General features: G+C 41.6%; 1 protein-coding gene across 1 annotated transcript; it reads left to right on the forward strand.

The window, feature by feature from the left end:
• Positions 1-27376, forward strand: LOC306975693 (nesprin-2-like). Its single transcript, XM_079573339.1, has 22 exons — positions 1-588; positions 1077-1190; positions 1681-1842; positions 3525-3766; positions 4855-6904; positions 8093-8427; positions 8663-8801; positions 8963-9163; positions 10338-10597; positions 10897-11053; positions 14207-14362; positions 14478-14618; positions 16236-16412; positions 16514-16651; positions 18288-18473; positions 18551-18664; positions 20187-20339; positions 20422-20508; positions 21626-21736; positions 22366-22449; positions 24858-24914; positions 27091-27376. The coding sequence occupies exons 1-22, from the start codon at positions 250-252 to the stop codon at positions 27208-27210; spliced, it is 5523 nt and encodes a 1840-aa protein (XP_079429465.1). The 5' UTR covers positions 1-249; the 3' UTR covers positions 27211-27376.
• The last annotated feature ends 218 nt before the right edge of the window (positions 27377-27594 follow it).

Consider the following 27594-nt stretch of genomic DNA (forward strand, 5'->3'; position numbering starts at 1 on the left):
GAGTCTCAAAAATTGCAAGACACTGACAAATCGGGTGGTTTCCAAAACACAGAAAAACAAATTGATGAAGTTGAAGTTCATGTAAAAGATTATGACGGGGTCCCACAACCAAAATTGGACTTGGAAATTGTCTCTTTGAAAGACCAAAAAGATGCAGTTACTCCCCAAGATGCAATTTCACCTAGTGTGTCACAGGAAACTAGATTGGCCTGTGACATCAAATTGGATGCGAAAGAGCCAGATTTGCAAATGAAACTACAACTGGATACTACAAAGAAAGATCAACAGTCTCCAAGTGAATCTGCCCAAGCAGAAGAGACCGAGGTGATGGTAATAGAAACAGTTACAGAGACAATAGTTCGGGTCAAAACTCAAGAGAAAGCCAAACCTGAAGCCACCCCAACTGAAAGGGATCAGGAATTTGATCTAAAGCTGACAAGTATTGAGTTATCACAAGAAAATAAGGAAGAACCCATGCAAGAAAAAGCTGCCACACAAAAAACGGAAGCTCAAATGGATAAAAATCTACAATCCACAACCACCACCACCTCTGAGGAAGTGTTGCTTCAAGGAAAGGAAACACCTCAGGTAAATAGACTTCAAGAATATTATTTTAGATGTAGGTTGTTATTTTTGGAGGTTATAAGTGTGTAAAATTCACCAAAGGTTCATTAATTCCATTGAAACTGTAACACCACCTTACCACTAGGGCTCCATCACTCATACAGTATAATGTGACATCCCAATCACACTATTTTTCATACATCCTTACCCGGTCATTCATCGATTTTCAGTGTTACTCCACAATTCATCACCATCACCAGGCTAACATCTGCACGGATGTGTATTACATCTAATGGTGTGTAGTTTAGCATGCTAATTGGCAAGCTTTATGCGAATACTAGTTTCCTGCATCACATTTGATTGGCATTTTGAAAATACACTGCAAATTAGTGCATTTAACATTTGTGTCTAACAGCTTTAGCGTAACCAAAGACGTACAGTAGCTTGTAATCATTTTGTAGTTAAATCATTCTAACTCCCTAACTTCATAGACCCTAATCCATTATTTTCAGGAAACAGAAACTGAAGAGAGTGTGTGGGAGGAGCCAGAAGCATCCGAAATCCGGAACGTATTTTCAGAGATTCAGCAGCTTGCAAGATCTTGCCCAAGCACTGAGCTTCTAAAGGTACGAGCACAAAATACACAATTATGTTATATTTGATAGAAGGATACAATAACCAATATAAATGCTAGGAAATATATTTTAGCATTTGCAGTATTGTGTGGATTGTATTCATGCTGATCTAAAGTCCAAGGTATCAAGAAGTGCCATACACTTTAGGTTTCCGACACACAAGTGGCTGTGTCTGAAACCAGAGCTACTGGATTCTTACACTAGATTCCGTACGTTAGAAACATCGGAAGAGTGTGGCCTATTTTTCTAGGCCAAGCTCTTATAAACATGAAATAATTTTGAAAAATGTATTAATTTTGTTCTTGATGGTTATTAGAGTTCCGAAAATTTCCATCATATTTTGTTTCTGTTGTTTTGTTTTTTTTTAGCCTTTGGTGGCTTTGGTGGTTAATTACAGTAATTTTTAAGCCTTTTGAAAAAACGCCTACGAACCTGTAAAATGTTGCATCATAGTTGGCTCACATCCAATATTTGAAATCAGGAGAAGCCAGTGGAAGAGACGCCTGAGACTCAGTTCACATGTGTCAGACCAACGGCGGAGCAGAGCAGAATGAACCAGCTCCTGTGCCGAGTTTTGGACTGTAAGAATCAACCAGCTGCCCTCAATCCGACAGACATGAAGCAGCAGCTCACAGAGGCTAAGGTGAGTCTATAGACTTGTATTAGGGTTGAACAATTTTGGAAAAATTTCTAAACACCGTTTTTGTATTTGTTTATTGGGGACTAAATGTGAAGATTACAATTAGCTTTACAATATTTTTTAAAGATCCAGTCCACAGTGCACATTTGAAACATAACATTTGAGACTTGACTAAAACTTAACCTTCTAAACGAACACAAGTGTCACATTTGTTTCCGAACATGTTTGTACAGGTCTAAATTACAGGGTTAGCAGGTTCTATAGAAAGACCCTGTGGAGACACAAGATCATTATATGACCTACTTTGCATGTGTGAGCAATATGTCAAACTTGATTTGATTGCGAAATAACCTTGCTGCCATTGTACATACTTATTTTGTCCTTTAAAAACATATGAATTATCAGCATTTGTTTTGGTGACATTTGAATTGATATAGATTGCACCATATCTTTGGTTTAAGGTCCTTGGACAATTCCTAGATTAATTGATTGTGCTCAATCTGTTAAGAAAAAAACACTGACAGTTTTTCATTATACTGCATGGAAAGGTAAACATACAGTGCTATCTGAGAATTAAGGGCAAATCAGCAAAATTTGGCAAGTGACTTTTACAATATATATATACTAGCCTCCACATTTGATATTCTGAGATTATGAGTTAGTCCCTATAACCCGTCACTCAGTATAGCTGTAGACCCACACTAAGTAGACCAGTGGTTCCCAACCCATTCCAAAATCTATGGCCACTACAAATGTTTAAAATAATGAATGCTAAAAAGTGATTTCAAATAAACTGCAATTGGAGTGTTTGATGCACCCGTACTCCTTTCTTATAGACTACAACGACCCTGTGTTCGCTAAACTCAGGGAATAGAATTCAAGAGACAGTGGAATATTTATGGACAAATATTATGGGTTCAGCTCTAACGGTTCGGTTCACGGTGCAGGACCCGTGGTTTGGTGGTCACGGTGCAAGTACAATCTAAAAAATAGTAAGTTGGTTTTGAAATGAATAGCCTAATGATCGTGAATAGACAGTATTTATAACCTTACAATACAATTGGCATGCTTTCAAAGCTGCTTTAATAAAATGTACCTCTGGGCTCACAAGACGTGAAAGCAAAATAGAAAAGAAATGGCACAGTAGCAAAGTAAAAAAAAGAAAAGAAAAGCAACACAGTGCAGGCCATGCGCTCGTGGTAGTGGTAGTTTCATTTTCGCTTTCCACACACGGAAGCTAAAGCACTCGGCGCAGCGTATTTGATTTGAAGCTCGTGTTTGTTTGTTTACCAGTGCGCAGCGTCTAAAGCCTGCAGTGTAGCGGTGAGTGACGATGACACACATCGCCCTGTTTGGCACGCGCACACAGGCACGGCAGGCAGATCTCGTGCACTCGCGTTGTTGTGACGCCGGGTTGTCCTCGGACAGCAGCACCGCGGTCCATATGGACCCGTGGCCATGGCGGCGCCCTTATGGAGCTAAGCCCCGCCCTACTCGCGATTGCGTTTTATATTATAGATACTTTTAAAATTATGGGTCATGATTTTACTGGAAGAAAATGTAATGTTTATAAAAATGTGATCTAAAAATAATGCCAAAAAGTTAAAGACACATGCATTCCTAATTGGAGTTTAATATCATGTATCAGATTACTGGATTACTGACTCCTTCCCTTGTTGATCCAGGAGTGCAGAGCAGCAGCTTTGGCCCAGGTTTCGCTCCTGTCTGAGCGGAGGAGACGGGGAGAGGTGAGCTCCCAGGCCTCTGAGCAGGTGGAGGACCAGTGGCGGTGCTCCGTTCAGGACTTGGATGCAGTGATTCAGAGGAAAGAGGCTGAACTTGAGCTGGTGACAGACTACAGCAAACAACTGGAGGAGGCCAAAACCAGCCTGGAGGAACTGAACAGAGTGCTGGACACTGTTGCAGAGTGAGTATAGGACTGAAAAGCACACATAGACATAGACAAAGATTGTATTCATTGTCATCAGGCTTCTTGTTAACTGGGCACACATTCCCAGAGATGGTATTTTTTACTGCAAGTCTTGTCATTCAACATGATTAAATCTAACATTTTACTTTGAGACAGAGCTGGCTTTAAGGCTCCAAGCTTAAAAAAAGGTGTGGGAAAAGTTTTAAACTGCTATTAAAGTGGACATGTCATGCATATGGAGCTTAAACATAGACATAAAAAACTTATTTTGGCCTCCGCTTTGATATCTTACGTTTTATCATTTGAGAATATGTCTCTGTAAGAATGAAATGGCAACAATGAAATGCAGGCGAAAGAGCTGGAGAAAATCTTGACTGGGGCTCCTCCTGCAGGCAGCTAGAGGAATAGTTTTCTTCAAAAATAACTTCCAGGTTGGATACAGCGTGGTTAGCAGCTCCAGCAGTTTGTTGTAAACACACTTCGAGCACAGAACGGCTCAGAGTCGATAATGTTGGATTTATTTTTATTATGGGCTTTAAAAAGATGGAATTGTGGGTTTGAACAATGACGCGAGTGTAATCAGGAAGTAGAGACTGAGGCGCTGACACCGTAGAAGAAGAAACAGTTACATTTAACAGCTTTGTCCAAGGATTAACTGTTATAAAATACTACTCCAGGCCTGTCTTTGACGAGGGAACAACGTTCAAGAAAGTCGACATGTCCACTTTAAATGCACCTAGTTAAATATTTGACTGTACTAACCACCGATCTGTGACCCTCCATACCATATACACTTCATTATTGGGCCCCGAGGGAAAACGTTTAGACACCGATGCACTCGATTAATCTATCTTCTCCCTAAAGATTTACCAAATTTTAATGATAGGGTAGAATGCGAGATGAATTTAGTAGAATTGACATAGACAATTAATTCTTAAACATATTAAGCCTATATAGAGAAGTTTTTAAAGTTGCCATCTGTATTGGATAGACTGTTTTCAATTACAAAACAACCTGCAATGGAAAACTTTTGTATGATTGAGAGCTGACACAAATGTAAAAAGCCTTCGTCTACTTTTTTTCAGGTCCCCAGGCAATAGCTTCCCTGAAGAGGAAGAGCGGCTTCGATCTGTACAGAAGACTTTGAAGGAAAGAACAAACATCTTCATCCTATTGCTTCAAAAGTACAAGAAACTACACAATGTTTTCTCCAGACCCGAGCGGGCTGCAGCTCAAACCGATCTCAAAAACCTTCAGAACCAGTTGAGACTTGCAGAAAAGACGGTTGAAAGATCACTGCATGACAAAAATTCAATTTCCTCCGTGACTAACAGCATCAAGACAGAGATATCGGACTTGATTGGGCAACTAGAAAACATTGTCAAAGATATCAATAAAATTCAGGGTGATGATTGGAACTGCAATGACGCACAGAAGCTGATGGTTTTGAACGCTCAGCTCAAAGCAGTGCACCAACAACACAACTATTTGAAAGAACTTGCAGAAGAAACTCTCCCTAGATTGCAATGGGAAAAGGACAGTAAGGAAATTCAAGACGGTCTCCAAGAAATTGACACTATACTTAGGAAAACCGAGGAGAGAATTTTGTCCAAAACCAAAACTAGCTCCAATCCGATGATGGAGAAGATTCTTGCTGTGATGAGGGATGCATTCGCTTGGGCCAAAAAGACAGAAACCGACATAAAAGGAAGGCGGAAGAGGGTTTCATTGCTTCCCGAAGATGTCCACCATCAACTTAAAGACTTGAAGAAGCTACAGTCGGATGTAATGACCAAACAAGGCCAGCTGGAGGCGCTGGTTGAAGAAGTCACTGACCTTTTACCACAATTAGACTCAGAAGAAGAGATCCCGATGGTCAATGAGTCTTTGAAATCACTGGGAAAACTGTCCAAGTCGACCTCTGAGAACCTTGTTAAGGCTATAAGAGAAATCGAGTCAGGGTTGCAAACCAGAGAGAAGCTATCCCAACAAATTGCAGATCTAGATGCATGGACTATGACCTATTTCAACAAAGATGCCCTAAGTAGTATTGAATTTGAAATGACCATGCCAGAATTGGAACGCCAGGCGAGACAAACCCATGAAATGCAAGCCGAAGCCGAAAAGCAAGCCTCTGTTTGCAAAGCGCTTTTGGAGAAAGGTAAAGAAATGGCGCCAGAACTTAGCATCGCTGAAAGTTGCCAACTTTTTGACAGGCTGACAAACATCCAAATTGACATCCAAGACATTATAGAAAAGGAGAAAGGGAACAAGCAAGAGGTGGAGGAATGCGTGAAAATAGTGGAAGCGGGCAAGCAAAGCGTGATTCCGATTGAGAAGAGCTTGAGGCAGATGCTCGTGGACTTGAACCGACCAAAATTCCCGATCACGAGAAAGTCACTACAAGCTTTGCAGCCTCAGAAAAACACAATTTCTGAGCTTAAATCGCAAGTGGAGCTTCAGGAACATAGTCTACCTCAAGAAAAAGCCAAAGAACTTCACAGCGTGGTCGCCGATCTGGAAAACCGAATGTCCGCCATCGATTCAAAGGCACAAGATCACGAGCTGTACCTAAGCTTGAGGAAGTTCTTGGAGGAGCTGAAGGAGAGCATGAAAGAACAGGTCCGTCAATCTAAAGAGGAAACCAAAGACACTGACAAATACAAGAGCAGTCAAAGTTTGCTGGTGCAATTCCCGGCCATAAACGGGCTTTGCAAGGAAGTGAGGTCGCAGCTTTACGCGATTTCACAAGATCTGTACCCATCGCAGCTGAACGCAGAGCAGCAGAGGCTAAAACAGACGGAGGACCATCTAAACACAATGGAAATGACGCTAAACAACACTCTTAGCATCGTCGAACACGATCTGCTGAAGGATGTGGACTTCGAAACAGAGAAGAAGGCGTCCACAGCGTTTTTGAAGAATACGCTGAAAGAAATGAGGGAAACGGCGCCAGTGAAGCTGACAGAATTGGACATGGATCGGGAATACCAGAGGATTCTAGCCCTGAGGAAGACCGTGGAGCTGAGGATGAGAGCCTGGGAGCTGCTCCGAGTGAAGGGCAGGAAGGAGCGGGGAGCAGGGGATCTGAGCGCGCTGAAGAAGGAGGTCCTGGAAGAGTCTGACGCGCAACTGGTGAGTGAAAATCTTTTTTTTAGTTTACTTAAAGTTGGGGCAACCAATGTATTTTCTTGTAGTAAAGTACATTTTATTGAATTGCCACTTAAGCACACACTTTTTAATTGCTATCATGGATTCACCTCTTCATCTGACAAAGCTTTCAAACGTGCATTTGTTTAACTGTGGTGAACAATTGGGATGTGCAGGAGGTATTGTGAGAGCTAGAAACACAGTGGACAGCATGGTGGAGCAGCGGTTATCAAATTGTGAGGGTTGTTCCGATACCAAAATCACTGATACCATAGATTTTCCTGGTATCGGTGAGTACCTAAACCCAAACCTATCTGATACCAAATTGTGTTTTTGGGCTATGCAGTCAATAAAACTACCTAATAATCACATTTGTACAGTATTATCGAATCAAGGAGCAGAAGTCACAGTGAACAGACTTTGTTTGATGTGAATAATGACGAGACTGTCCTGTGCTATAGGTTTGGGTATATTTTTACAGGCTTCGTTATTGTTTTTAATCACTTGCTGTGGTATCGGACTGGTATTCGGTTTTGGCGACTACTCCGAGTCCAAGCATCGGATCGGAGGGGGAAAAACTGGTATCGGAACAACACTAGAAACTGCCCATGGCTACCATCCACACAGCTTCCCAGATCATTAAAAAGCATTACGACTCATTAAATGAATTATGTCAAAATGAAGACCTTAAAAGTCATTACAAAGCATTAAATCAAATTCAAACTGGCATTAAATTGAAATTTCTTTTTACTGTGTGTATAAAAAAAACACATAATCTATGGTCTAAAACAAATTCAGCTGCAGTTCTGACTGATATTTGACACATTCTTTTTGATAAAAGTTTCCTGTTGTGTCCAATTTAGTTTTGAATAGCAAAAATTGTATTTAGGCTTTTAAATGATATTAAAATTCCTGTAGAAACCCTGTATCCATCTTTTTACATGTAAATTGAATTTGAAAACGGGAGGAAATGATTAGTGTGTTTCCTCCTGTCAAAATATTAGGCATCAACTTTGCCAAAGTAATATAATAGTAGTTCTGTTTCGTTGCATTATATTATAATTACTTTACATCAGAAACAATGTTCTTGATAACTTACCTAAATAACCTGATAAAGTGTCCTAATCACATCTCTTCTACACTAACGTAATGCTTTTTCTTTTCTTTCTGCAGGCGAGCATCACCGAGGCCAGACAGTCCCTGAAGACCTACTCCTGCACCGTGAGAAAAGTCATCCTCCTCTTCCTGCACATGGAAGTGCGTCTGTTGTACCGTTACGGACCCCGCGGACTCTGCTCTGAGCGATCAGACCAGATCCAGAGGTCCATGGAGTGTTTGGACCGGGACTTCCTGAGCCTCGTGGATCAGCTCAAGACCTGCTTCCCCCAAAACCGCTTCCTGTCGCCGTCCGCTGTGACGGCCCTGCAGGAGGAGACCGTGAGCCAGCTGCTGGTGATGATGGCCACGGTGAAGGCGAAGACGCAGATAGAGCTGGACTCTCTCAGCAGGTGACCATGTGGCTCGAAAGTGGAGTTTTTATGTGCAAAGTTTACACAAGAATTTAAATCCAAAAAGTAAAATCAACAGAATTCTTTTGACAGTATAACCTCTTCTTAGCTACAAATCTGACAGACAAAGCTCCACCATGGCTTTAATATTGTTTTAGGACAGAGATTTGATATTTATGTGTTCGATAATGATATTACAAAGTTCAAAACAGTGATTTTCGTTGTGTGTCTGCAGTTGCGTGGAGCAGTACAACCATTATTGCCGGCATGACGTCCCTCAGAGAGTCGAGAGAGCAGAGGAGAGTTTGAATGAGCTGATGAATCAGAAAGTCACCTGTTTGAGAGACTGCTCAAAACAACAGGAGAAACTCCAGGTATGGATAAGCAGTTGTAGTAGTAGTTAATGTATTGTCTTTGTGAAGAAATTCATTTGCAGCGAGTATAAACATCAGACAAATTAACCTTTGAGGCAGTACTGTCTGTTTTTAAATGTGTTATATGAATAAACTTCCCCTTTCCCTTGTATTCTTTCCAGTCTCTGTGTTCTGAGATGGAGTCCCTGCAGGGGGCGCTGCGCGAGCTGAAGAAGTGGTGCCCGGAGCAGAGCTGCAGACGACGCAAGGAGACGGCGGCGGCCATCTTGTCTAAACGCATATCGAGGCTGAGGCGCTGCATCAGGAAACTCCAGTCCAGATGTGAACAGAGGATCGCCGAGTGGAGCAACATCACTGACTGTGTAAGTGTGGAAATTACATACCCCATCTAGCTTACAATCAGTTTAGTCATCAATTCGTGTTGTCTATTTGTCCTATTTGTACCCAATTTAGTTTAGTCTTGGTTCTATTTAACACTGCTGAGCTTTCCCTAAATATATGACTTAAATTGGAATTACGTGTAACTATACTTGTGTATGTGGTGATATCATAGACCAGGGGTGTCAAATTAATTTTCAGCTCCCATGGCGGGTCACGGGCCTCATAATGTGAACAGGAAAATACTACTGAGAAAATATTTCCAATAAATAATAATAATAATGAACTGTGATTAAACTTATATTGCGCTTTTCCCGCCTGTGTCACAAGTTTACTATTATAGTCCCAGCTGATCATTTACCATATTTGGCTATATGTGTTGTTTGTATCCTGATCTCTTAAACTGATTCCTGCCGTTCCCCCGATCAGGGGGCTAGGGTTAGGGTTAGTTAACCCTAATCAGGATATAATTAGGGTTAAGAACGGCAAATGTAACATATGTTGTTTTACTCACACAAATCTCACACATATTTTTAGAAACTAGAAGGTCTTGGCTTTCAAATTATGTATCACACTAGCATAGAGGCTTTAAGCTCTCCAGTCAATACACTTTGAGAATAATTAATAATTGTTAATAATTAATAATTGTTAACCCTAACCCTAATCCTAAAGTGGCAGTTAAATGGTTAATATGTCAGTGCCCACTGCTGGACACCTGTGGATTTCTTTCCTTTTTTAATTGAAAGAGCATTCTGGTTATTTCTTTAAAAATTCATAACTCCGCAGGAATGGGATAGAGAGGAGAATCGTGGCTAAAATCTTGCCTTACATTTTCTTTCTTAAATAATCAGGAATTTATGCTTCACAAGCCAGATTAAATCACCTTGTGTTTGATACATGTGTCATAGACTGTAAAAAACATGAAAGTAGTATCACTATCAGCTCCGGGAAGCCAGGAAATGGGGGCAGGCTGAATAAGTTTCATGCTTTAATGCAGTGTTTTTAAACCTTTTTGTCAACACAAGACAACACAAGAACTTTACTAGTACTTATGTGAACTCGAAATTTTGATGTTTAAACCAGTTAGTTTAGTATGGATTTCGACATAGATGGCTTAAGTAACTGTTGAGACATCTTCATGATCCCTCTCTGTCGCAGGTGGAGAAGGCAGAGCGCGTCCTCTCTCAGGTGGAGGCGGAGCTCCCCAAACTCTCCCCCGTGAGGACCTCCACAGAGGAGCTGCACGAGGTGGTCCCGTCCTGGGAGCAGTACCAGGACAGACTGGACTGTGAGCACCGCGCGCTCTCCGCTCTGGAGCTCAGAGTGGCTCGTTTACTGGGGGTCGACGCTCATTCGGAACAAGCCCCGTCCGCCCCCCTGTGTCAGCAGCTCCAGGCCATGCAGACCAGATACAACGGGTGAGAGGGACTTACGTTCACTTTAATGTGGAGTCATAGTTTTCATAGTTTTAGTGCAGTATGAGTATAAAGTTATTCTTAACAATATGCCACTTATTACTTGGAAACAGGACACACACTCTCTTTATTTCACGGTAACACATCCTTAGACTAGCACTAACACTGACTATAAAGACATGTTGCAATGTTGATATTTTATGGGTTGTATCTACCTCCGTCTATTCCACCTGTGACAAAGTTTGTATGTTGATATTCCAAACTAGTTTATAACCAGATAAAACATACGTGTGTCCCCTCAGCGTGAGTCAGAGCAGCAGCCTGGGCCTGTCGTCCTGCCGCTCAGAGCTGGAGCAGAGGGACCGGAGCCGAGAGGAGCTGCAGAGGCTGAAGGCTTGGTTCGAGGCGGCGGATCATCTTTTCTCAGAACCAGAGACCGGCAACGCCCACGACATACAGGTCAGAGAGGAAACTGCTGTTAGACCTCCGCTGTGACTTCCTCATAATGCATTGATGATGTTGTTTTAACTTTTGGACACTTTAGGAATCATGAGTTTGTATTATGAACTGTCTATGAGACCTGTCTAGTATTATAGTTGTACTTTTGCTAACTCATCTTCAGTGTAGATCCTTGCTCAGGGCTTTTTAAAGGGAAATTTCAGGATTTTTGACATAAGGCCTCATTTCCTAGTTATCCAGAGTGTTGCTGATTTCTTGAGATATTTTTGTTTGTTATTCATGCAGTTGTTTTATTTGAAGAGTCGAGTGGCGCTAGGCTAGCGCATTTCTATGGTATCAGCTAGCCTGCATTAAAAACAGTCTGACCCGCTCCACAGAGCACCTGAGGCAAATCACTTATAACACCAGACTAACCATATAAATGTTTGTGTCCATAGAGTAATTTTAACCACTTTGCATTTAAAATAACTTATATTTGAGCAGCATCAGCTTTGTGGTTGTATAAGCTACGCAGCGGCGGAGTGATCTGCTTGAAAATAGTCCCTCAAAATGTGATCATTCATGTGATGTAATGATGTCAGTTATATTCCAAAAAGTATTCTATCAACACAGACATTTATATGGTTAGTCTGGCGTTATAAGTGATTTGCCTCAGGTGCTCTGTGGAGCGGGTCAGACTGTTTTTAATGCAGGCTAGCTGATACCATAGAAATGCGCTAACCTTGCACTAGCCTAGCACCACTCGACTCTTCAAATATAAGAACGACATGAATTACATAAAAAAAAGTATCTCTAGAAATCAGCAACACTCTGGATAACTAGGAAATGAGGCCCTATGTCAAAAATCCTGAAATATCCCTTTAAGGCCAACCTAGTGCCACAGTTGTAGCTGAACTCACTGACTTATCTGACATAGTACGTCAGATATCAGTTTACCTGCTAAGAAAGGAATTTCAGTAAAAGCTTCAGTGTAGAAGAGTCTGGGGGCGACGGGACAGAGAAAACAGAGTGAAGGGGCGATAGTGACGGATCTGGTTTCAGTGTGGAGTGGTTCTGGACTAAACCGCTCTAGGCCCAACGCCAAAGCGACCATTCATTCAAGCGCTTTGTGTTTAGAGACAGTTACAGCACAAAACGCCGCCCCGAGGAGACCGGGACTCTTTTAGCGGCTCTGAATAGACAACAGAAAGTAGATTTTACAGACTTAGACATTAGAACTGAATGGAGCTGTAGTAAAAAGACTTAAGAAGAGGCTTTACTGTACATTTCTGACATATTAATGAGCATATATCATTTAATGCTTTAAATCAGCCTTTCCTTTGTGTGGGACATGCAAAATTCTCCCGGGGACCCCCGTAATAATGATTTACTTTATTCAAAGGAATTTGTTATGATTTTGCAGCTTAATATGCATGAAAAGCAACATACATCTAGCAATGATGGCAGGCTAAATACTGGGTTAAAGGGACTAGATGCAAGTTTGTCATTTTATACTCACTACTGCCACCTCAGGTCTTACTTGTAACTGCAATGTCTATGTTAAGCTCGTGCATGACGGCACTTCAGACCCGAAGTTGAGTGACAGTGCAGGATTTTAGAGGCAGTTGTGGTGAACAGGTCTGAGCTCATTCGGACATGGCTGGAACATGTAGGGCAGGGGTGGCCAACCCGCGGCTCTCGAGCCGCATGCGGCTCTTGGCCAATCAGAGTGCGGCTCTTTGCATGATGGATATGTTTAATACCATGCGGCTCTTTGCAAAATAATTGGTAAATATTTCCCATGAACTGTAACAGTCTTTTACCAAAAATCCAACCATTGTCCTACAGACCCTGTTTCCATCTCTACACACATGAATGTGAGTCTGTATCTCTCTCCTTTTCGAGGCGGCGTGTAGACGGTGCCCGTGCAGCCTCACTCAAAGCGGGATGTAGGTTAAACAACAGGGAGGCAGATTGTTGCATTAGGATTAGCTTCTGTGCTTTTCAGATTTCTGATCAGCTACTCTTTATTTGATGTAATTTGGCCTCATATTCACAGAAAAAGATCAAAATTAGGAAATGGAAAAAAGCGGAGCTCTTATGAAGCGTATGATGCGAAGCGCGACATCGTAACGCGGAAATACGCAAAGTCATTGACTTTTCTTTCACATGTGACAGTAACTGTAACTAATGCAACTTAAAACAGACTCTCAGTCGTCCAGAGGCTCCTGGTTAAAGTTTATGAACTTTGTGCAGCCTAGAGTGCGTTCTCTGCACAGTCCAGTCAGGACGAAGCTGCAGGCACTGAGCGCACAGGCCAGGGGCGAATCAGAGAAGGGGGCTCAGTTGGCAGGGCCCCACATACAAACACACCCCAGCATTAAAAAAAATAAAAAAAATAATAATAATCTAATTCTGTCTCAGTCAGAGCAGAAAGCACAAAATGTCATTTATAATACATGTATTTCAATCTTGTTGAGGAGTAAAACCATTCAATCTAACACAATTATTAAAAAAAAGAAAAAGGCATAAAGTTATAGTTTATTGTGATTAAATAAAACGGTCACATTCTATTTAATCATAATAAACTACCGCCCCGGGATCTCGCTAATGGTCGGTGCCTTTGTGGCTCTTCACAGGATCAAGGTTGAAAATTTCGGCTCTTGGTCTCTGACTGGTTGGCCACCCCTGATGTAGGGGGAGGGAAATACTTCGTTTTAACATTTTTAAACTCTGTAGTCCCTTTAAAGTAGCACATTTTAGCAAATAAATGTATTTTTCCTTTCAAAATCGATTCCTTTAAGATTTTAATAAGCTACTTATTTGTGGGGGGAAAAGTCATGCCTTGTTCTTGGGGTTCAGAGCTCAGTATATCCGGCAAGACTTCAAATTGAAAACTCCCCCTAAAGAAACCTTCAAATATATTGTTAAGTACGAGTGCAACTTAACTGCTTCAACTGCAGACTTTAAATCAGTGCAATAAATAAACACCTTATTGTGAAGATTAGGCAGATTAGATTGGTGTCTAGATGAACATTTCTAATGTTGTTATATAGAGCAAACTGACCCAAAAAGAAAAAGAGTTTCTGCCCTAAAGTGTCTTTGCATACAGTTTATACGTATACACATTTGTCCATCTCTAACTGTACACTTGTGTTTGTTGTTTTTTTCCAGGACGCGCTTCTCCAGCTGTTTACCCAGAAGTCTTTGTTGGAACGCGTCTCAAACTCCATCAGCACCAAGTACTCTGAGCCGGACACCGCGGTCCCGGGTGAGATCGACTCGCTGCTGCGCGACATCCAACAGATCATGCAAGAAATCGAACCAAAGGTGAAGCTACGTCATGTGCTGCTGTTGTTGTGCCTTTGGGAAAGACACTGCCTCGTCTTTGTCTCTGAATGATAACGATGTCATGTGACTCAGTGGTTGTTCTGCTCTGCTCCAGGTGAATGAAGCCGCTGAGAAGAGCGGCCCCGTTTACAGACTCGGGGTTGAACTCTCGGAGATTCAGTCCGGACTAAACAAAGTCCAGAAGAGACTTGACCAGAAAAGCCCCACCACAGCCGAGGCGAAGGTCACTCAGAAGGTCAGTGCTGCTGGTTTTATTATACACCATGTGACATGTTATTATTGCCAGTGTCTGCTTACACTGGTGTATGAATGAGAGAGTGAATTGGTGACTGGTTCCTTACTGTAAAGCGCTTTCGGCCTGATAAAGGTAGAAAAGCGCTATATAAGTTGAGTCCAATTACCATTTATTATACACTGTACAGCAAATGGCATGTTATAATTGTGAATTAGATTGAATTGTGAATACAATATGACACCACTGTTCTGTCATGACTCTCTTCATTTGGTCCTAATGTGTGAACACTTCATTCACTCATCATTTCATAAACTGTAGCTCTTTAGCCCCAGGCCAAATATCTAACTTCTGATGCCTGACCCACAGTTTGAGAACCACTGATTTAAAATGAACTGAAACTGCACTGGTATTTGTTACCAAAGCTTCCTCTTTTTAGTCTGAATATCATTATCTTCAAACCCTGCTTTGGTTTCCATATTTCAGCGGCAGAACACGGAGCAATAACATGGATCATGTCTGTGGTGGAGATTTCACTTAACTGCGACTGGGGCCGTGCCTTATGTGTGAAGTGGGGGGGTGCAATAAAGGAAACCTCATCATGAGTTATTGAGATGATCTTAGGAAGGAAAATACATGTCAAAGCAATTAATTATATTAAAAAATAAATTACTCATACTCATTACTAAAAATATGGAATGAGCTGCTTGATGGGCCCCCCTGGTCCTGAGGCTCGGATCAACATACCCCATTGTTCCCCACGTCAGCGGGCCTGACTGTTTACAATATAGACGATAGGCAAGGCAGCTTGTGTCAAGAGAATTAAAGGGATAGTTCGGGATTTTTGACATAGGACCATATTTCCTAGTTATCCAGAGTGTTGCTGATTTCTGGAGATATTTATTTATTTTTTTTATTTTTTATTTTTTATTCATGCAGTTCTTATATTTGAAGAGTTACGTGGCGCTAGGCTAGTGCTAGGCTAATGCATTTCTATGGTATCAGCTAGCCTGTATTAAAAACAGTCTGACCCGCTCCACAGAGCACCTGAGGCAAATCACTTAACACCAGACTAACCATATAAATGTCTGTGTCCATAGAATCATTTTTGGAATATAACTGACCTCGCATCACATGAATGATCGCATCACATGAGGGACTCTTTTCTAGCAGATCACTCCGCCGCCGCGTAGCTTATACAACCACGAAGCTGATGCTGCCCAAATATAAGTTATTTTAAATGCAAAATGGTTAAAATGACTCTATCATTTATATGGTTAGTCTGGTGTTATAAGTGATTTGCCTCAGGTGCACTGTGGAGCGAGTCAGACTGTTTTTAATGCAGGCTAGCTGATACCATAGAAATGCGCTAGCCTTGCACTAGCCCAGCGCCACGAAACTCTTCAAATAGAAGAACTGCATGAATTACAAAAAATAAAAAAAATAAAAAAATTAGTTACACTCTGGATAACTAGAAAATGAGGCCCTATGTCAAAAATCCTGAAATATCCCTTTAACGTCTATGATTAGAAATGCTAAGATTGGCACAAAGTTTTTGGTGAACTGTCACGTACGTACCTGAAACGACTTCTGTCTTATTCTCTCTTTCTCTCTTCACAGCGTGTTTGGGATGAGCTGGATGTGTGGCACTCCTGCCTGGCGGCTCTGGAGGTGGAGGTGCAGGACCTGGACAAACCGGAGGAGGTGCTGGTGCTGACGGAGCGACTGGTGGAAGTTCAACACATGCACGTGCAACTCGCCAAACAGGCGGAGCAGAGGACCACGCTGCTCAGCAAGGTCTGAAGACACACCTCGTTTACTCTTCATCTCCTTTGAAGCAGTTTGTGATTTTACACAACAGCAGCTTTTATTCACTCGTGTCTTTGTGCCTTTTCCAGATCCACACGTGGCTCCAGGAGCACCAGGAGATGATCAACAGCTCCAAGAGTTGGATCAGTGAGGCCAAGACGTGGCTCGCTGCTCCAGCAAAGTACACCACGGGCAAGTGTCTGAGCAGCCACGTGCAGGCGCTCCAGGTAACTCAGCGAAATATTCATTTACACACAGAAAAAGTCTGTTACACTATATACCAAGTCAATAGACGGTTTTGTTACTGCAGCCAATTAGAGCGAGACGAGACAGGTGACAACATTCGTTTTTTATGCTAGTTTCTCCCTTTACATCTTAGTTTCAATGACTAAGTGAAAATAAATCAAACTCACCCTTTGTAATGTTTTATTTTATGTCACATCGTGCATTGTCAAGTTTCTACATCAGGGTGAGAGCAATTCATTTTTACAAGCATAAGTTAGGGAGGGAAGGGAGTTAGAGGGCCGCACCAACGATGTCTTTAACTTAATTCTGCTCAACTTTCGCCCATTGCAAAATGCACTGAAGTAAATCTGGAACTAGCTTGATGGTAATTGTCAGTATTGCAAAAAAAGACAAAATAAGAGACTGATGTAAAGTGATTGTAAAGTTAAATTATAAGGGCAAATATCAAGATTGCTGTCTCTCTGCTCTCTCCTTTTCATTCAAACTGCATTGACTATATTGTTTAGTGCCACTTTTGCATTAAAAAAGTCAAGAAAATGAAAAATATTCAATAAGAAATATTGAGCCCACAGGACGGGGCCTTTCTGTGTGGAGTTTGCATGTTCTCCCCGTGTCTGCGTAGGTTTCCTCCGGGTACTCCGGTTTCCCCTACCACTAAAAACATGTGCAATAGGTGAATTCTCCAGCCAGGTGATTCTGACCATCAGCCTGGCTCCACATCATGGAGATGGGTCCCCGGGCGCGGCACTGCCGTCGACCACTGCTCCTTACGGGTTGCCCCAGCGGCATCGAAGGATGGGTTAAATGCAGAGGACAAATTTCCCTACGGGGACAATAAAGTTAACAAACAAACTCTGGCAGTGGGTGGAAAGAGTTGAGAGCCAGACAAAATTGCTTGGCGGGCTGGATTGGGCCCACAGGCCGCAAGTTTGCCCGCACTGCGCCATGTTTCCCAAGTTTCTATTAGAAGTCGGCCATTATGGGGTTTTCTCAGGCCGATGCCGATGTGCACGGACGATATTTCAAATGTCTTGTCTATAATCCTGTGTATGATGCTTTTAAACTATAGGATTGTGTCAGTGTTGAACTAGGGTTGATTTATTCAGGACATTCCTGTTTATTCAGTACTTCAGTATTATATCACCTGATATAATACCTCAAATATCCACTCACTAAAATACTCATACTTAAACAGACATGTTTGATTCATGTCACACACTTGCTCTCCTCTTCGAAACTCTGTAATCCAAATATGGTCATTTCCTTTGTGGAAGATTTGAGCCACCAAAGTCTGGATACACACGTATGCATTACAAAACTTTTTGTAACACTTTTGCTACAGCATCTCCACTTATGTAGCTTTAACTGACTCTAGTTTATTCAGAGGAATATTTAAATTTCTAATTCATAGAAGTTTTGAAAACCCCCCAAAGAAGGTGAAAATATAGGCACTTTTGGCCTTTTCAAAAAGATTAGAATTTTGGTGGTGATTAGTCATTTTTGTTTTGTATTCATATTAGTAATCTCTAATTGATCTTTTCGCTTTAATATAATTCTAAATATGGTTTCGGGGACCGTACAGCTTCTGTAAACACATGTCCCTCTCTTGTGGTTGAGGTGGTGCTGGGCGACTCGGCTCAGATCCGCTCCACGCTGCAGTCCTTCTCCGCGGTCCTGGAGGAGATGTCTCAGGTGTGTGAGGTCAGCGCTCTGAAGCAGCAGCTCATCGAGGCCGACCGGGAAGTGGCCGAGGTCCAGGACAGCTTCACCGCTCCTCTGTCCAAGCTGGAGCACGCCGCCGAGGTCAGAGACATGCTCACGCACAATGCTACAAACAAACCCCAGATCTGAACACGGTAATAAACATGTTTTTGTTGCAGATGGTGGAGACCATTGAAGCAGAAGTGAGGAAAATGGAGAATGACGTGGCCGAAATCAATAACCTTTTGGCCTCTCCTGAGAGTTTATCCACTCCCAAAGTCCAGAGGCTCAAGGTCAGACATCATCATGTTTATTTTAGTTATATGGAATTGATTATGTGATTGCATTATGTGGGAAAAGTGGGACTAGATGCAAGTTGGCCATTTTTTGCTCACTACTGCCACCTCAGGTCATACATGTAACTGCACCTTCTATATTAAGCTCGTGCACGACGGCAATTCGGACCCGAAGTAAGAGGTAGTTGTGGTGAACAGGTCTGAGCTCATTCTACACATTAGGACATGGAGGAACATGTAGGGGGAGGAAAATACTTAATGTAAACATATTTAAATGTATAGTCCTCTGTATAGTCCCTTTAAGACACAACAGGTGAAAGTAAGGATTCTTCACGCAGTGGTCGATGTGGACTAGTTGGTTCCTGGTATCCAGGAAGTAGCTATTACAGACTCCAAACTTTGCAGTCTGAACAGGTTAACAAGGGATTTTTTAATATCTAATTCCCATCCTGATTTATTGAGCTTTGAACCCCAAAAAAAAACAAGGTACTGTTTTTACAAATTCTTTTCACTTATGATAAGCGTTTTCAAAAGTCTTTGTAACTAATATTTCACAAAATAACACCATACATTTAAATCTGGGTCTATCCATTATTTAAACTTCACGGCTGAAAATATAGGCAGTTTTGGCCATTTATAAGCACTAAATGCCACATTTTTATATGAAAACATAAAATGCAATGCATTTTTTCGTTATATTTATATCAGTGATGTTCATAACATAATTTGAGGCTTTCCTGGTAAAAAGGTGTCGTACACTTCGAAGTCTCTGAGCTGTTTCATTCTGTCTGAACACTGACCTCTTGTGGACAAACTTTATTATTGCGACTTCTCATCAACACGACTGGAGCACCGACACAATCATGCGGAAGAAAAGTTTCAAACAGACGTGTGGCAGTTTTATTATGTGCAGCCTGATATTGATGTTTTATCAAATGAATCATAGGCCGATAAATAAGAGTCATTTACTTTGTAACGTGGGTCTGTGGGCGGAGCTCCAGTGGGCGGGGCCTCTGTCACCTGAGGCTCTGCTGCTCGATCTTTTTACTTCATTCAGTCAGAGCTCATTTTAGCACTATTTGCTTTAGATGGCGCTCCTTACGTTCCCCTCGCCCCCTTTAAGACACGATACACAACTTACAGTATGAAGCAGTTTTCAAGACAGTCACGTGACTAGATGTTACTGAAAGAGGCTCCGATGTAATGTTTCAAAGCATCTGCTTCAGAAAGAGTAATACAAGCTCCGGAGCGCAATTTTTTGGCCATCACTAGCGTCTTGTAAATCTTGTTCCATTGGCATAGTTTTTACTTACTCAAGACAGAACATCAGTGAAACATATAAAAACCTCACATAAAATCCAAAGTTTAAAAAGCATATGTGCAAAAAGACTTTATTGTTATTGTTATATTGTTAATTTTTTCATTTTATATATAACTGATTGCAGTGTTGAAGACTAAGGGGGTTGAAAAGCTAATGTTGTGCCTCTAAGTGTGTGTTAATCCTCCATACTTTGTGCAGGTCGTGGAGCAGAAGATCCGGACGATGCAGCAGACCATCCACGAGGTGCAGAGGTGTAAACCGACCCTGGAGCTGCCGGAGAAGGCGGAGCAGACGCTGACGGTGTTCACGGTGGTCGACCATCTGCAGACGCTGCTCAATGAGCTGCAGAAGGTGCGGCTCATCGGAACGTGACGCCACATTCAGGGCACAGTCGTAAGAAATGTGATTAATGTCTCTGCTTATGGAATTACAGAAAGTCCCGGCGCTGTTCGTCCCACAGCCAGACACTCCCAGACAGTCCCCCTTCCTGCCTCGGTTCAGGAAAGCCACGTCTGAAGAGGTGAGAATTTGAAGTGGTTCCGCTATAATGTATATGGAATATATAACAAGAACAGGATGAAAACTGGTTTAGTTGAATACATTATGTTGTTATTTGGACTAATTTCACAAAATGTATACAGTTCTCTATCAAAAATACAACACAAATTCTTATCAAAATGCAGGCAAAACTAGAGAACAGTTTAATAGAATTTTATTTTTTGGTTAGCAGCAGCCATTTCCAAAGTCCCCTTATTGATCAGAAAAATCCCCTCAATGAAAATCATTTACTCTATTCAAAGGAATTTGTCTTATTTTACAGTTTAAAAGTGCATAAAACAATAAGCAATAACTATGGACTAAATACTGATTTAAAGTAGTACATTTTGGCAAATACTTATATTTTTTCCCTGTTCTTGTTTTGTAGGCAGGCTCCTGGCCTGTTCAAACTTAGTAAAAAGAAATAAAGATTATAGTAAACACTGATCTAAATATTTAATATGAGCGGGTTTTTTTTTTTTTAAGCAATTTCTTTCAAGTAAAGGAAAGTAAATCATGTATTTGAAAAGGATTTGATGCAGTTCTGCCTCTAGTATTGAAATATTGACATTTTGGACCCGAAATTGGTCTTTGTAAGGCCAATGCCGATATTTTAGGGCAATTTTTTTTTTTCTTTTCAATGTCTGGTCTATAATCCTGTGATTGATTCTAAACGGTCAAATGTGTCAGTGTTGAACTGTGACAGCAGGGGGTGCTTTATTAGAGGCATAGGGCTGATTTACATTCATGTTTATTAAATAATTTAGAGCTTGTTTGAAAGACAAAAATCAGTAGGCTCCTGGACACATCGGCCTTTTAGCAGCATGATATCGGCCGATAGACGTTATTGTAAAATACCAAAATGTCAGCCAGATATCTTGGTTGACTACTATTATCAATCCGCCCGTCCCTGCTTCGATGGCCTTTGCTTCTTCTGGTTGCTCTTATGTCAATGAGCAAGACACTTTACCCTCCTTGTCTTCAAATGTTGCAATCAAGATGCAAGTTGAAGCTTTGACTTACTGCGTATTTGAATGGGTTTTGCTAAATAATTGTAACATTACTAACGAGTTCGTTCACTATTTTTCGTTTCTACACAGAAGGAGGAGGGAGCGATCGCCATCGCTCACGTGAAGGAGGACGTCCTGAAACGCTCCGGGGCCGAGCTGCTGACGGTGGAGAAGAGCTCACCCCAACAGCAAGACGCACAGGTACCACACGAGAAGAAAAACCATCACACCACTTTACCGTTTCCGTGAGACGTTTGTAATGCTCACTAACGTCATGTGCTCGTGCTAACCTGCAGAATGACAAACGCCTCTTAAATCTTCTAAAATGTGTGGCTTCGTCCAAATGCATGACGTCGTGCAGCTAAGCATCCATTTTGAAAACCCCTCCGTGCATCCTGCTGCATGTTCCGACCCAAACAATTATATTATGAAGAGTTTACATGAGCTCAAAGAACCACACATTTTAAGAACATCTGTCCAATCAAAGGTTTGCACTGAAGCTTTAAATCAGGCCAACTCGTTTACTTGATTTACAGTTCATGAGTGCATTTCTTACTCCAATCAAAAATGGGAGAATTGTTTGGAACTTTCCCTCTATCTAAGCCATTAACTCAAAAATGAAGATAAAAATAACTTTCAGCCCAACTTTTCTTCATTAAATTGATGCTTCACTGAGAAATAGTCATTCACAACATACGGTAAACCATAATAATAGAATAGTTGATAAATGGGGATTGAACTGTGGGCGTTTACTGTTTGTAAATGACTGTGACGTGAATAAATGAAAGCGTTTTAGCGGTTTTGCTGAGAGCGTGTTTTGCTGGTTGCAGCCGTCTGAAGGAGGCTCAGTAGATGATCAGGCCTCAGGTTTACTGTGGTGGCTCTGGGACACTTTCCTGGGACATACTCCACAGGTAACTCCAGAAATTACACCACCGTTTGGGGAATTATCCTCGGTTTGTCCGTGTCACTGGTCGGACGCTCTTGCCTGCCCTCGTGTGGGGAAGGGGTGTATTACCTCTCCTTGTATTTACTTCTCCTGGGAAACTCTGGTGTTATCGTCATGAAGGTTTGAAGGGATTTGGTCGTATGTGTTTGTTTGACAGGGACACTGCATGATACACTGCAATATTACACATGTTGCACGAGTGTTTCCAAACCTTTACTAACTTCTTTATTTGTGAAATCTAATCTAGTCCAATTATTCAAATGACACGCTGGCTCTTGCCTCACAGCAAAGCGGTTTCTCTGTGAGGAGTTTATTTGTTCTCCCTCGTGTTTGTGTAAAAGTCCTCTTCAAAAACATGGTCCGGTTGTCCCATAGTGTCGCAGCGGCTCAGGACTAGAGCTGAGAACCATTCTTTTACGATACCAATACCTGAACAATACTTATATAATACCATCTTGAACCAGAAAACAGAACAATAATGTTGCTTTATTCCATAAATCACATTTATTTTAAAGGTGCATTATGCAACTTTTTACGTAAAAAAAAAAAGTGTGATATTTGTGCGTGTTTGACTGTGTAGTGACCAATGGGCGAGGAACGTGCTTCTGTATGGTCCTTATGGCGGGGAGCTGACATTGCTGTAATACCACCCCCTGGTGGCCTGGGGCGACTCTAAGAGACACTTGGGAGCATTGATTCTAATGGGACTTCAAACGTCCCAAGAACGGCTTAAAAGCCTGGCTCCAAAGAGTTTTTCTTTTCCCATTTTAAGGAACCGGCTGAGTAGGAGGAGATAGAGCGCCCATTAAGGTTCACACAGGACTCAGGAACCTTTATCAATGAATGGGACTGAATGGGGACCCTTCATCTTTATTATATTATTTCTATGGTAGTGACCCTGCGGCTGTATGGTGGTCAGCATGGCGCCTTTACTTTCGGTCTCAAACATGATGGCCTCTACAACGCTCCAGGATCAATTGTTTCATAGGTTTCTGGTGAAATGGTCTGTCATCAGTGAAAACCTTTCACACAATTGATCCTGGAGCATCAAAGAAGCCACTGTGATAGTTAGTAAAGGCGCCGTGCTGACCACTCATACAGAAAAAAAGTTCCATAATGCACCTTGAGTAAATATAGCTGAGTACTACCTCAGTGAATAAATGAATTAACTTCTCTGGCTTCTCCAAACGAAGTACACTTAATACATTTTGGGGGTCATTTGTATTTGCTGAGAGATAGCATGTATTTGTGGGCATGTTTCCAGTTTGGCTTTTCTCAAATCTAAAAGCTTCTCGGAACGATGGTCAAAATAGAGATATAAAAAGACGAAAACAAGGATGAAAACGCAACAAAAGAGTGACAAAAATGTGACGAAAAAGTGACAAAAATGAGAAGACAACACGAGAAAAAAGATCAATTTAGATGAGCTTTGTAGGTCTTAGCTTTCAAATGGGGCTGTGACCTTATGAATTTATAAAATGCACTCGGTTCAGGCGGGGGTTAAGAGGTTAAGGGCCTATCTCGCCGGCCTTGGAGACTAGTCAGAGACCCGAGTTGCCGCTGATCATGGAGATGTCTTCGAGACGTCCCCTCTGGGTGATCTCAGTGAAAACAAACAGGTCTGATTTCAGTGGAGACCATGAGCCGTCTCCGCTGGAATCAAACCCATTTTCACCGAGACTACCTGGAGACTCGCCTTATCTCCAGGGGACGTCTCAGAAACATCTCCGTGACCGGCTCTCCAACTAGTCTGTCGGCCTTTTTACCACTTAACTACCACCATAGGGTTAGGGCTAGGGTTAACGATTATTTACATCCAAATCTCAAAGTGTATTGACTGGAGAGCTTACAGCCTATTATGCCAGTGTGATGCCAAATTTGAAAGCCAAGACCTTCTAGTTTCTAAAAATATGTGTGAGATCTCTTACATTTGCCGTTCTAATCCTATCCTGATTATGGTTGACTAACCCTAACCCTAATCCTAGCTCCCTGATCAGGGTGGACGGCAGGTAACAGGTTAATGTCTCTCCCTTTTGCACTTGGCAAATGACCTCCATGATAAAAACATTTAAAATCATCTGCTCCATAAATGTCGATTTCCGCTCATTTACAACTGGAGAAGGCAACAATCCTTTAAAGATGATTTTAACACGTCTCGGTGAAGCTAACATCCTCTTCATCCACTGTTTTAACGGGAATGTTTTAACCCACACTCCTCTCCTGGCTCCGCCCTCCTCTGCCTGTGTGGACGTCATTAACCCTTTCACACGGCTTCACTGACCTCTCCTCTGAAGGGTGTGTGCTGTGGTTGGATGCGTCTCGATGGCGTCCGCTTGTTTTGTTTGAGATTAAATGATTTGTCGTTGGTGCCAGGAGCCAGAGGGCGCCGTCGCTGCCGAGGCCGACGTCCCGCAAACCGCAGAGGAAAAGGTACAAAATCTATGTTTGTTTGTTTTTATGTTCATTCTCATTTGTGCTGCTTCTAGATTCAGGCTTTCTTTGCTAATTTTGAATTTCAACGTGTACATTTCATTCAATTAAATTTCTTTTAATTATTTCGCTAAGTTTCTTCAACTCTGTGAATTAAAGAGATGTATACACTAGTACGTGGAATCCCAAACTTTTCAGGCTGTGCGATTATCAATCAAAATAAAAGACAAACTCTTCAAATCTGGTTTGACAACATGCATTTACATTGTTTACTTTGTGTGACCTTAGTTACAGATCTGCTCTTTACAATTAAGGATCACACAGTCCCGATCTACAGTAAAGTTTAAGAACAGTTGAAAAATGACAAAAAAAATCACATTTTGCTTGATTGGATCTTAACAAGGTTCAAAGTAAAACTTCAATATCCAACAAGAAGAAATGAGAGAGGGACAAAAATATAATATATATATTATATTATGCAGCTGATCTCAAGTGTAGGACCACATGCCTTTAAAAAGGTAAAACAAAAAACAACATCTCCACTTCAGTAGCTCCTACAGAAGTAATTCCTTCCCGATTGATTTAACTTTGATCTGCAAAAACAAGAAGCTGGACATTAGAAACCAGGTTTTCTGAGCATGTTGAAATGGCTTGTGTTGCAGTATTAGGCCTAAATCTGATATATAAACGAGAGAATGAAGAGGAACGAATGACTCTGCTGACCCAGTATGCCTTATTTTAAACATAAAGTGCCAGAAAACCTGCAATACATTTTCCCCTCATATTTACGTCGTTAATCTACAGCAAAGGTTTCAAATGGATATCTCACATGTTTGTTTCCCCTGTTCATCTGCCCTTAAAGTGGACATATCCTGCAAAACCAACTTTCTTGAGGTTTAAACCATGTTTTAGCGTTTTTCCCCTGTCAAAGACGACTACTATGGGCCCAGTGGGCCATAGTGGACCATAGTGGACCATTACGGACTATAGTTAAATATTGAGGGTAAATTTACACCTGTTAAATTAGCGATTGATTCGCTACTTTGTACCATCATCACTCATTAAAAATATACAATAAAGTACATTTAGATGGCAGAGCCAATGTGTGTGTGGATTTCTCTGCTCACAATTCAAACAAAAATTTTGTTTAGGCGACTGTCCACATCCTTACTGACCAAAAAAAAACAGGATTCCATGTTTTTATTCCTCATTCCAGTTTAAATGTTCTGAGTGTCGGCGATATGAGGCCACAGTTTCAGACCCTGGACTTTGTCCAACAGTCGCCTTCAAGGGTCACAAATGTTTTTCTCACATAGTTATTCCACTCAACTCAACTATGTGAATCAGGACTGGTCGTCACTTTTGAAGCATCTCTACAGATGAACGGTTCTTTCCATTTCTGTCTGTCTCCGTACGCAGCCCTGGTTGTGAAAATAGACTTTAAAGGGACTATACAGAGTTTAAAAATGTTAAAATTAAGCATTTTCCTCCCCCTACATGTTCCAACAATGTCCTAATGTGTAGAATGAGCCCAGACCTGTTCACCACAACTGCCTCTAAAATCCTGCACTGTCACTCAGAAAGGTGTCACTTCGGGTCTGAAGTGCCGTCATGCACGAGCTTAATATAGAAGGTGCAGTTACACATATGGCCTGAGGTGGCAGTAATGAGTATAAAATGGCCAACTTGCATCCAGCCCCTTTAAGCTAAAATTGTAACAAAACGGTTTAAATCACCAACTTTCCAGCGGTTAAAACGGTCCAAATTAGAACTTTCTTCATTGCTTTACGCAAAGTATCAATATTGTTTAGAAGCTAAAAGCCTTACCCATAATGCAACGGGCGACCCGGGATGGGCATTCGGCTTATTCTTACAGAGACATATTTTGAAAGTTTAAAATGTAAAAAATCAAAACTGTGGCATCCAAATGTCTTTCATGTCTATGTTTCACGTCCACTTTCAAATGAGCTGACTTCATCAGACTGTATATTCATCACCAGCCACAGAGCGACACTTCTGTAAAGCTCCAGTTTTTTGATCCATAACCACCGCCCCCTCCATAACCACCGGCCCCTCCCTGCATTAACCGCGTCTCCTCATTGAACTAAGTGGATGTGTTTGCCGTGCCTCTGCCTGGACCTAACCCTCATAACCCTCTCTAATCCTGTCCCTGTAGGAGGCTGAGTCTGAGGACGCCGGCTCGCTCCCCGCCGAGCCCGCCGAGGAGCGCGCCGAGGTTTCCCCCTCCCCTCCCGCCGAGTCCTCCGCCAAATCCGGCCGCTGCGTAGTGTCCTAAAGCCCGAACCAAGACTATTAAACGCAAGACTCTGGACTCTGCCATGACTTCATTCAGACGGGGCGATTTTTGCACTAGACACAAAGACATCTGCCCTGTTTTCCATAAAGTTTAGACACTTTCTGCACCAAATAAACCCTTATAATTCATATGTATTTCCTATGTTTAACACTGATAATATAATGATAGTACAATTTCATGAGCTATTTATCCAATATGGCAGAAAATGTTGTAACTTTATGGGCAGCAGTGTGAAATAAATCCTATATGACGAATGAATGATGATATTGTAACGTCGGTATTGTGGAGTTTTCGAGCCTCCTGCAAAGACTTTACGTGAAATTAATATATTTTCTACTTTGCATGAGATTGAAATGACTTCCG

The sequence above is a fragment of the Gobius niger genome, assembly GCF_951799975.1.
Source record: "Gobius niger genome assembly, chromosome: 16".
NCBI classification, from domain to species: Eukaryota; Metazoa; Chordata; class Actinopteri; order Gobiiformes; family Gobiidae; genus Gobius; species Gobius niger.